The sequence below is a fragment of the Xiphophorus couchianus genome, chromosome 11 (assembly GCF_001444195.1).
Source record: "Xiphophorus couchianus chromosome 11, X_couchianus-1.0, whole genome shotgun sequence".
Taxonomy (NCBI): Eukaryota; Metazoa; Chordata; class Actinopteri; order Cyprinodontiformes; family Poeciliidae; genus Xiphophorus; species Xiphophorus couchianus.
This window is the reverse complement of record NC_040238.1, coordinates 24675894-24688065: the sequence shown is the minus strand read 5'-3', so window position 1 is coordinate 24688065 and position 12172 is coordinate 24675894. Positions and strand designations below refer to the sequence as shown.

The 12172-nt window shown below is 35.9% G+C and overlaps 1 protein-coding gene across 1 annotated transcript in view; it reads left to right on the top strand.

Annotated features, from left to right (window-relative positions):
• Nucleotides 1-9017: 9017 nt before the first annotated feature.
• The window catches only part of tspoap1 (TSPO associated protein 1), a 68269-nt gene continuing 65114 nt past the window's right edge, over nucleotides 9018-12172 (top strand). Inside the window, exons 1-2 of the mRNA XM_028031342.1 lie at nucleotides 9018-9220; nucleotides 10588-11627. Coding sequence (XP_027887143.1) covers nucleotides 10767-11627 — 861 coding nt within the window. The 5' untranslated portion in view covers nucleotides 9018-9220; nucleotides 10588-10766. The remainder of the gene's footprint in view (nucleotides 9221-10587; nucleotides 11628-12172) is intronic.

Here is a 12172-nt window from a genome sequence, read left to right as displayed (position 1 = left end):
CCTTTTGCTGCAACTACAGCTGCCAGTCTTTTGAGATGTTTTTTTTAACTTTAACAAATTTTCCTCCAGAATTGTTCTGTATTTAGCTATATAGCTAATTATCTTTCCATCAACTCTGCCTAGCTTTATTAGCTAAAGAAACTAATCCACCATTTTTTATTGATTGATTGATTTTGTTGTTGGAATTAGTTTTCTGCTTTTTTATGTAGATTGAAATGTTCAGTTTTGGTCTTAAGACTTAACATACAAATGTGTTTAATATGGAAAGCAATAAACAAGCAAATAAATGTTTAAAAAAAAAAAAAAAAGTTTTTAGTGCTTTACTTTCAAATGTGTGAAGAAAACTGCCGACACTTTTCTGACTCATGCAGCAAACTCATCATTTGCTGCCAAAGACTAATCCTTCCTGAGCTGTGGAGAAAATGTACTGGCTGTATACACATGCAACGTTGCAGCTTCTTTATCATCATTATTTATTCATAATAAAAAACACGAGGGACATAAATTTGATTTATGGCAGCATTATCAAATCACTTATTAGGTGACATAATGCATAGTCTGTTTACCTATTAATAGCTGTATCTCACCAGAGGAAACATCAGCTCCATTAGCTTCTAAATCTTCTTGTGTGTAGCTATTAGCATTAGCGTGCTATGCGAATGGCATTAGCATTCGCATAGATTTAGATTTGTGTGTCTTGTCCTACATTTTTTTAAAAAACAGCAATTTAATTGGAAGTTGTTTACCTTAATGTGCTTGCTTTGCATCTATTAATGCACAGTTTTATGCTTGTTAACTTGCTGCGACAGTTAGTATACATCCTGAAAGAAAACGTGTTAGAGACTTGAAAAGATACTAAACAAAGACAGAGCTACAATAAATCAGAACTTATTTGGCAGAAAGTCCAGTCATAAAGTAATAGAGTATCTGGGGAAAGACTTAAACATATGAATTCAGAGAAGCTTTCCATCAGCCCACTGACTGAGTTTGAGCTTTGTTGCAACAATTTTGTTTTTATGCCTTATCTCTTAGCGACACATCACAGACTAGATGTAGTTTTGCAAAGTATTGTAATGTAATGAATGAAAATCCAAACACGTTTTAAGATTTTTATTTAGAAAAAAAGCAGTCTAAACATTTTGTGTTAGTCTCATTTCATAACTAAGTAGAATGTCTGTTTACTCACTATTTCACTGTTGGTATTTTTAGAGCACATATCCAATATAATTATTCAATTTACAATTAAATTATTCTGAGAATACATTTATTTCCATGATATATTCCTCATTCATTTCAAAATGTATTTACGGATTAGACACTGGTAGCCTAAACATTTTATAACATACTGTATACATTTAATAAGTATCAGTGCTTCCCATGTAATTATTCCATTATTGAGCGTGTCAAAAAGAGTAAGAGGAGAAAATAGCTACATGAGCTCAATAGGGAGGAAAAAGAAAAGTTACAAGAAGAAATTAGTTATTGCCCTCAGATTGATGATAAATGTACAGAACAACAAAAGAGACAGATTACTTTTATTTCAACTACATTGCAATAACCTTAAGGCGTCTGTAGTTATTTTTGTAATAATATTAGGAAAACAAAATTTCCACATGACAGCACAAAATCACAGGAACACATCCTTTATTTCAGCATGTATAGACAAGTTTATGTTCAACTCCGGTCACATAGCACACATTTCCACCGGTGAACAAAACTGATAGGAGGAAGTATTAGTCCACACCTTTGACTGGAAATGTCTCTTTGTCTGTGAGATGACTGTACATCCCACCGTGGACTTGGGTATTTGTGCTCGTCTGTTACAGAAAAAAAGGGAAACAAAGCACCTGAATAAATAAAAGACGTGAAAGAAGAAGACTTCTGTCCTCTCTTCCCCCGTTGAATTTCTGGAGAATAAACCCACGATGTAATCAAACTGGTTAGTCCCCGTTGGGATTTCCACCGTTTCTGAAGGCATCAGTTTTACCAAGCTGGTATTTTAGTGAAGTCAGCCTATTGTACTTGGGTTCTGGTGTCTGTTTTAGAAGAATCTCAATGGGTCAGATCATTGTGAGTGGCAGCATATTCATCGATCACCTGTACTATAATCTCACAGCGTGAAGTTTTCACCAAGTTGTGCCATAAGACATATTTTTGACCCCTTTTTGTTTTGTTTTTTGTTAAATCTGAGATTGACACAAACAAGGACAGTGAGAGATCCGGATACTTTTGTCTTGCACAATTATTTGAAGTGGGTCATGAAGAAAGCTAGTGTTCCATGTCCCCCAGGTGGGGAAAGGTATGATGGACTTCAAAAGAGCGAGATACACACAAATAATTGTGAACTTATTCCATTATTCCTATATTATGTCCCAAATTCATAAAATTTGGGATTCATAAAAAAAAAAAAAAGACTCACAAACTCAATCTAGCACATTTGTTGTGAAACAGTTTGGTAGCAAAAACATTGTGGGTATTACATAACTACAGACTCCAAAGGGTACTTGGCTGAAAATTAAGTAAGGAGATGCCTCTTTCTCCTTTGAGGGCCACATCCCATACAGAACAATAATGAGAATGGTGAATAGTGAGAGTAATTCACAGGATAGGTCAGCATTAAAAAATCGGGAGACTCAAGTGTCTAGAGAATAAAAGGCTGTAAGTCAGCACCGTACCTGCCTCTGGTCATTTCTGTGAATAAACCTATTCAGAGAACTGTACTCCATTAGTTGTTTGAATACAAATTACCTAAAGTGCCATATTGTGTGGGTTTAAGGGTTGTGTTAAAAGAAGTTCCCAACAGCTTTGTTGGAATTAAAGGTGGTAAGTTATCAAAAAAAAATTACAGAAATGATTGTTTTAATAAACGTTTACTGTAAAACACATTCAGATGAAACAAGATATTTATTCCCTGGCTGACCTTTAAGTTTTAGGTCAGTTAGGATTACCTAGGCGATTTATATTTCTATGTCAGACAGAGAGAACATTTTTTTAAACTATTTTTTCTATTACCATCTTTAGAGAGGCAGTATTATGGGTTTTTCAGTTACATTGTTCCATTTTATAGCATAATTAAGTAAATGTGTTGCCATCAGTTGTTCTAAAAATCCTAAATGTATCAAATATGACTTAAAAGATATTTGACTTCATAATTTATTCCATGTGTCTTTAAGAAACACTTGGTCTTTTTGATACTCTTCGCAACTTCACTCCTCTATTAACCGTTTAACAACATTTTTACTAGTGTTGCCCTGAGAAGTAGCTTAAAAATCAACTAGAAAATTTCGGAAGAAATTTAGCCGGGGCCTGCCAAACCATGCCCGTCGGTTTGGGCCTGGCGTTGTCATGCTAGAAATTAGCATCGATGCTAAAGAACGCTGCAACGTAATCAATAGCATGTGGAGAATCCCAAGAACGTTAAGTAAGGTGGACGTGCACCATTCAGTATGATGTAAAATTTGTCAAGGATTTTATTTTGGAATTTTTGTGAAACTTCATTTCAAAGGGCCAAACTAATCCCATGCGTAATAGTCATTGGGTTAAAATAGTTATATAATGCTGAAAACACAAGTAGTTGATGTAAAAATATTAAAGGCTTTTATTTTGAAATGTTTGTTAAGCTTCATTTCAAAGCGCCAAACTAATCCTATGTTTATCAGTGCTTTGGATAATAAATTCACATAATGCCCAAAAGAGCAAATACCTGATGTAAAATTGTCAAGGCTTTTAATTTGAAATTTTCAGTATGCTTCATTTCAAAGGGCCAAACTAATACCATGTGTAACAGTGCTTTGGATGAAAAAGTCAAATAAAGCCAAAAAGAGCAATTACATGATGTAAAAATATTCAAGGCTTTTATTTTGAAATTTTTGTTAAGCTTCATTTCAAAGGGCCAACCTAATCCCATGAATAACAGCCATTGGATAAAATCAGTTATATAATGCTGAAAACAGCAATAATCTCATGTAAAAATTCTCAAGGCTTTTATTTTGAAATTTTCAGTATGCTTCATTTCAAAGGGCCAAACTAATACCATGTGTAACAGTGCTTTGGATGAAAAAGTCAAATAAAGCCAAAAAGAGCAATTACGTCATGTAAAAATATTCAAGGCTTTTATTTTGAAATTTTCAGTATGCTTCATTTTAAAGTTCCAAACTAATCCCATGTGTAACAGTTACTGAGTTAAATCAGTTATATACAGCCCATAGCAGCAAGTAGTTCTAAAGGCCAGTTCAGTCCTGATCTGTTTCAACTGAGGGTTCCACTATAGATAGAACTACAGTGATGCGTATTTGTAGTCCTAATCAGCAGCCAATAGCCTCTTGAGTTCCGTTGCTATGTTAAATAAGTTTCTCACCAAGGTGTGAACTGTTAGTGAGAGAGCCTGAGACAGCCTAGAAAATCCTGTCGCATGACTTTGCTCTGAAGCACCGTGACAGAAAACCGTACGGTCTAGATAAATTTCGAAAACATTTTACCGGAGCAGACATGCGTATCAATGTGAGGACCGATTTTGATACCAATCGTGCGATATTTGTGGGCGTGACGGCGATTTCAAAATTATTTTGGGTGAAAAAGTTGTCTTGATCTCTCACTCTAATCAGTGAGAGACGCACTCTAATTTTAGGAAAAATGAGAAACTTTGGGTCGCTTAGAGACAAATTGTGGACAAACCGTAACTGGTATCGACGAGCAGTCTTCACTTCCGAAGAGATCACAGACGTATCTACAAAATGAAATTTGAATGGCATTTCTACGTGAATTCGTGACGACACAGAAAATCCTCAAAAATAGGGTATTTCTAGGATTTTTCCCATTGACTTATAATGGGGTTTTTTTCGTATTTTTTTGCGAATTATGTCGCCACGTTAAGCCCAAATCCCACCAAAAGTAATAGCTCCAATGGCGTGAATTTTCTGCACGTTTTGATACCTCATTTGTAGGTGTGCACGCAGCGGTATGAGCCGCATTAACGGTTACGGATGAAAAATAAAGAATTATAATAATATTAAAAAGAAACCTTTCTTGGGAGAATAGCAATAGGTTCCTGCCATTGCTTTGCATGGCAGGCCCCAATTTTATATCCTCTTTAACCAAATATTGGCTTTGAAAACAGGAAGGAACCGATGACGATGATGATTTTATGGATTTGTACCATGTGGATAGGTTCATTGTCAACATTCTAGTTAAATTGAGACAGATATGTGGTCATATCTTAAAGCAACAACTCAAATACACAGTTTCCTTGGGTAAAATTGTGGGAAACTTCAACCAGAAGGGAATATGGACCTTCTGGTCCAGAAGTCTGGATTGTATGTGGGTCCAGTTTCCAAATACAAGTGCAACGTTTATCTCTTCACGCATTTACATGCAGGTATTAATACTACGGCAAATTGTTAGCAATCGTATTGTTTCAAAAATAGATTTGCTCTGTATTCATGATGAATGTGTTTTGGTGCAAAATGTGTGTGTTGAGAATAAATAATACTGTGTTTTCCTCTATCGCTTTTAGCCATCTGGATGCTTGTATATACATACAGCGCACACATAGATAACATGCTTGCAAAGCTAAGGCTAAAGGAAATGACACATTAGTGAACCCCATCTTTAGGGCATAGCTTAGATGGAGGCCAACAAAGAGAAGTAGAAAATATTGTTGGGGGCCATTTTGCTCTGTTCATGCTATTATAATGATAGCATGATGGACTAGCGCTGTATTTTAGTCCTAATAAATGGAATTCATGAATTCAACTCACCAATTCTTCTTCAACCTCATACATAAAGAGCCTAAATGGAGAAAGGATGATTCTCCGGCAGTATCAACCATAGAACAAAAGCAGAAGACCTTATTAAGACCTGAAGAGCCATGTAAGAGCATGGACTTAAAGGCCATTCAGAGAGAAGTCTAAAAGCACAATAAAACACAAAATTACAGTTTGCACACGGACTGAGGAACAATGATGTTCATTTTTGGAGACATGCCCTATTTAAGTTCATGCTTCACCATCTCTATTGGATGTAAGGGCACCCCAAAACCTTGATTTGTGTGGGGTATTTAACCTTTTAACCATTCAGCAATGGACTTTCTGGTATGCTTTGGATCATTGACTTCCTTAATGAACCAAGTGCATTCATGGTTCAGGATGTAAACTGATGGAGGGATATCTTCTTTCTCTGGTTGAGAGAAAACAATCAATTAGCCTTGAGGCAGTGAAGCCAACCCAGACATCACACCCAGTTGTATGATGTTCTTTTTCCAAAGTGCTGTGTTAGTTTTACCGGAGGTGTAATAGAAAGCCACTGAAATTTGTCCAAGTATTCTTTCACACTTTTTCACACAGAAATGTGATCTAGTCGTAGCTAATTTTTCATGTCATTGCAGTAGAGCTTGGCTACATGTTTATCAGGAATACGTTTAGGACAACATATTGCATTCAACTGGCAGAAGATAATTAAAGCAAGTACAGCTGCAGGACTCAGGATTAATGGCTGCCTGTCCTTTTCGACTCCTTTGTGCCACACATGAGCACTGAGATGGGTATCAGACAGCGAGCAGCCCAAGGGCACTGAGTGATAACTCTGGCTTGTGTCCTGAAGCTCTCTATTTGTATAAAACTCCTATAGTGCCCCTTTGAACACAGCTCAGACTGTCTAAACTGCTATGGGTTTATTATGCTAATATGCCAATTATAAGCCAATAAAGACAGAAAAAGAGCACCGAGAAAATAAAAAGTACTGAATTACTGATAGAAGCAGCACCCAGCAGCCAGACTGGCTTTGAAGGAATTAGACATGATATTGAAATGACATGCACATACCTTGGAGGATTTATACATTTCTGCATATTTGCCAAATAATTACCTTTTGTGAAGCACTTCATCAAGGTCATGTGAATCTTATTGAACAATGTGTTCTTGTGGATTATATCTTCATAAAAGTCGGAAGGTGACAACTGAAGAGGTCAAGTTTCTGTTTACAGCAAAGTTTCTGACCTAATTACAGGATAATAAGCTGATTAAATACAGCAGTTGGAACCTGGTTTTCTTTTCTTTTAGTTGAACTGTTCTTATGTTACTTGAATTTCTTCTCACACGTTAACGATCAAAGAATTTTTTTATAAATATATATGTATATGATAATTCAATACAGCTATGATACATGCTTTAAATAAATAATGTATAATGTTCATAAAGTTTTATTTTATTTAGTTAAATATTTAATGAAGTAATTAAAGGAAGTATTATTTCACCATTTATTATTTTTTTCATATTCACTGTGCTATGGTTTGTCTTTGTTCATCAAACAGACTAACTTCTGATTGGTTAACCAGCACAGTAACTTTATATTAAATTATTAAAACATACCAACAATTATACATGAATGTACTTATTTTAAATGTGAATTTCCAATTTTATTTAAATGTCAACATATATGAAGATTGATTGAGCGACTTATTTGTGCATTCAACTGTAGCACTCAATAAATCCCAGTTCAATCATCAAAAAATGAAACAAGGATTATTTTACAAATATCTTGAAAACGTTTCACAAACTCTATTGGTTTTATTTTATTTGGACGCCCCTTTACTTTGACATCCCAAAATAGAGTCAGCTGCAACCACCTTTCAGAGGTGACCTATCATTAGTAAGTGGAGTCAGCATACTGAATATGTAATGTAATCTAAGTATGCAGCTGTTTTATGAAAACAGAGAACAGAGTGACATGGTTTCCCTGTGTTACTGTTATTTAATCAAACACTTATGTGAACAATATGTGCATTTTATGTACATTTTCTACATAAGGTTTTCTTTGTATGAATTCTTCTGTTTATTTGTTTGACTGAGTAAGGGATTGGTTTTTCTCTTTCCATCTGGCACCCTTATTTTCTAGTTTTTAATCTAAATAAACTTCTCCGACTACTTTTTTTTTTTTTATATGCCGTGACCTTTTTTGTGTTTGTTTCTCCTCCAGAATGATAACATGTGGGAAAAATTGTTAAAGTTACAACAAATTTACACCAATGTCTTTTCATTCATTAATATTGTATAGACGCAAACAACATAATAAATGATGCCGACAAAAGTCTGAGTTTATATTGTAATTCACAGGCGGATTGGATTCCCCTTATGGGTTGTTTTCAATTAGAACATTGTGGCTTGTTACAGTATATAATGCACAGGTGTTACTCATAGCATCGACAATAGGCTTGTCATCCAACACCTGGATATTGAAATCAAAGTTTTTCTGTGGATTCTATAAATAATAATTTGCACCTGGGCTTTTTTTTTGGCCAAAAAATATTTCATATTAGCATATTTCAAGTAACTCTTGCTCTAATTTTGGTTTAGAAGTATCATTTTTAATAGGCTTTGCAATAAAGCATGCTTCAAATATGGTCTACTTAAAAAAAATACAGGCTTTGGGATTATTGAAGGAATATTCTGCATTATTATTAGGTTATATTTATGACAATTTAACATATTACTACTACTTCTACAACTACAACAAATTTTATTTCTTTATTCGTTTATTTTAAGATATTGTGTTTGTTTCTTGACCTTTAATTGCAGAATGTAACCACTAGTGGTCACTCAAGTCCCATATACTAAAATAAATGCTGTGAGCGCGTTGCGTTCAAGTACTATCAATAATGCTGTATATACAATCTAACGTGAACTAATTGATTACTAAGGCTAAAAATACATGGACGAATAATTTTAAAGTACTTTTTAGAACTTTTTTCCTTAGAGAGAGGTCATATGTAATTGCATAAATATATATAAACACCTCTTGAGGGACGCATAACTAAAACGTGTACATTTGGATAAAAGTCATGCAGAACCCTATTTAAAATCTACTATGCGAAGAAGCTAATCCCTTAAACTATCACGAAATTTCGACTTGATTGTATTAATGATGATAGTCGAGATTAATTGACGAAAATGTTACGGAACACGGGTATTAAAATTATGAACCGACGTCGCAAAGTAGACTTGAAAGCAGCACCGGTGCTCGCCAACAGGATAACGGTGGACGGGGACAGTGTGTTGGACAGAGGCAGATAAACAAACCTCTTAGTGCATGACTCTGTGGACCTTTAAACACAAATTTTGAGAGACAGAGTTTGTGCATGAACTTTTTATGTCGATATAAGAGCCGTGTTTAAAAGAAGATGTCCCCATTGGCGAAAGTTAACGGTAACAGTAGTGTCCGCTAAGAGGTGAGTTTCATACAAGTTCTAGCTAGAAAACTTAGCTAACTGTTGCTAATCAAACGTATTAGCATTTAGCCGTGCCAACCCTAAAGTACTACACGCTTTATTTTATTTAACTGCGTAACATTAAACAATTGAGCTAATTGACAAAATGCCTCCGTTTGGCATTTCAAAGTTAAGCTTGTTAATTAGCCTGTGTTAGCGAAGTTTCCGTCTCAGCGTCTAGCAGCGTCCACTGACGCGTCACTAGCGCGGTTCATTGCACCGTTAAAGGAAAGTTCGCCTATTAACTTGTTGCTTCGTCAGAAAATACAGCTACGTGCTCGTCTGCTACATTTTAAATTTGAGAACAAATACGCAGTCCAATTACAGGGAATATGACTTCACCAATGAATATATCAAATAAAACATGGTCAATTGTTTGGCGGTTTTGTAAGAATATTATATTTGGTGCATTTTATTGGAAGAAAAAGTCATTTGAGATATAGCAACTCTAGAAATCCCTTAAAATAAGCTGCAAAATATTACTTAAAAGCCTGTCATGTAGGATAATGTATGATGAGGCATACAATATCCTATATGTGATAATGAACAGGAGAAAAACAAACAAAAGAAACAACATATTTAATATACAGATAAAGCCAATAAAACAGGAGAGTGAATGAACGCATGAGTCTGTAAAGCAAACAGAAGCAGACAAAAAATATATAGAGCTGTAACCTCGTCAGAGCTCTGGATGAAGAAATATTCCCCAAACTCTGTCTTTTTTCTTTTTTTTCTTAAAAATGACAATAAACCTTTTCCATAGTTGATAATTAGCAAAGGTTGGTATGAGATTCTTATTTCAAGATGGCTTAGACGAATAAAATCATGGCTTTGGCTAAAAAAAACCCGGTTTTATTGCCTTTTTTAAAAATAGTAATATAATATATATCCTCACCGCTAAAATACTATAACATAATAATTAATGCAGTTATAAAGATAAGTACTTGATACACAGACGGAAGATACAAATATTTAATTGACTTCTGCTAAATCGTGTAATTTTGTTTTTTTTTTGCCATTCTGCTGTTTATAAAGTAACACCGAGGATATAATAGGCTGATATTCGCAGGCAATGGCAGTAGTAAACAACCCAACTATGATTGCTGGTTTTAAGAGGAGATTTTCCATCTAGAGCAGGAGTTTTTACAGGCTTTTCTTATTTATTTGTGTTAATTTTTGCATAACTCGCCACGGCATGAAGAAATTCCTAAGCTATCTGAACTATCACAATACTAACATTTTTCATTTGATTTCTTTAGATTTTTTTTTTTTTTTTTTTTTACAAATTAATCTGCATCACTTTTCCATTTCTCCCACATTTTCTACAGTCTCATCTTTCCACTGGTCCAGTGTTTTAAAAAAAAATGCATGCTGCATGTTTGCTAACCATCCAGCCATCACTCACCTGCTGCTCTTTCCTGCTTCGATACATTCCCTCTTGTATAGAAATAAAAAAATATAGAACTACTCGTTCCCTACTTGCATGTTGTGCTGTGAATGAGGCAGCATGAGAGAAGATAGGGATAACCCTCTGGCCCTGTTGTCCAAGAGGTCATGCCAGAACCAGAAGGACTACAGACAAGAGCTGGAGAGGCTGCAGGCCGACTTGGAGGCAGAGAAGATCCAAACACTGTGGGCCTGCGGGCAGCTCGGCGTGGAGCTTCGGAGCCTGCGAAGAGAGGCAGAGCGGGAACATAAGAGGACCGTGAGGGAGCTGTCAGCCAGGCGTTTTTGCTTAAAGGACCGAAACCAAAGCAGACATCTTCTGGCCAAAGAGGGACAAATAAAAAACAAGCTGCAGTCCTCGGGGGAAGACGGCTTTCATCTCGGCAGTGAACAATCAAAGCTGGAGCAGTTGCTGCTTACGCTGTATGAAAAGATAAATGGGAAACGGGCAGGTTATAAATTTCACCACAGGCGAGAGTTCGAGCTAGAGAAAGCCATCTTCCTCTGCCGCCTTCTAGAGGCCCCTGGGAGGCTGTTGCAGGGGACTCCAAGGTCAAGACCACCCAACTATGTAGCCAAAAAATCCTCAAAGAAGCTGGTCTGGGATAACAGCTGTAATCCCTGTCAGTCAACACCACTCCTAACCAGCTTCAGAGCACAGCTGGAAACAACATCCCTCAGAGATTTGCCCTCACACAACAAAAAGTGCAAACCTGATCAGAAGAAGCTGTTCTCAAGCGGCAGGTTACAGACTGCTGGGCCATGGACCTCCACCGAGGTCAGGGGTGTGGGTCAGATAAACTCTCTGGAAATGCATCGCCCCAACAACACCATCCGTGCAGTTCAGGATAACCATCCATCCCTGTGGGAGGAGTCTTCTTCATCAGACAAGTCGACCAAATGCTCAAGAAGGAACATGGAGGTGAGTTTACACTTCTAGTTGTCTGCCATACAATAAAGAGAAACCATTCTATACAAACCACATAATCTAATGTTCCTTTAGCTAGTTAGATTTGATGAGTAGATTTCACCTTAATGCAGTTCTTTGAATGAATATGTTAATTTTCACGCCAAAGATCCCTGAACCACAAGCCAAAGCGGACTTCAGCAGTTCATTGACAATTATAGCGCTGTCAGTCGATTAAAATTTTTTATCTGAGTAGTGCTTTGATTAATCATAATCACTATGCTTAACCTTGTAAACTTGAAACGTAAAGATGCAAGTTTTTAAAAGAAGGAAATGTTTTTTTGTTTCAGACTAAATGTCCCAGTTTTCCAGGTTTTCATAAAGGAAGGTTTAAAAGAATTTATTTTGTTTCAAACACTATTTAGAAATGTTAACTAAAAACTGCTCTTGCTTTGATGAAAGTATAATACACCATTTCAGTTGGTAGGTTTCATGCTACCTTGGTTTTATCCAAACGTCCATCGCAGTGTTTTTATAAATGCAATTTTCCACTGAGCACA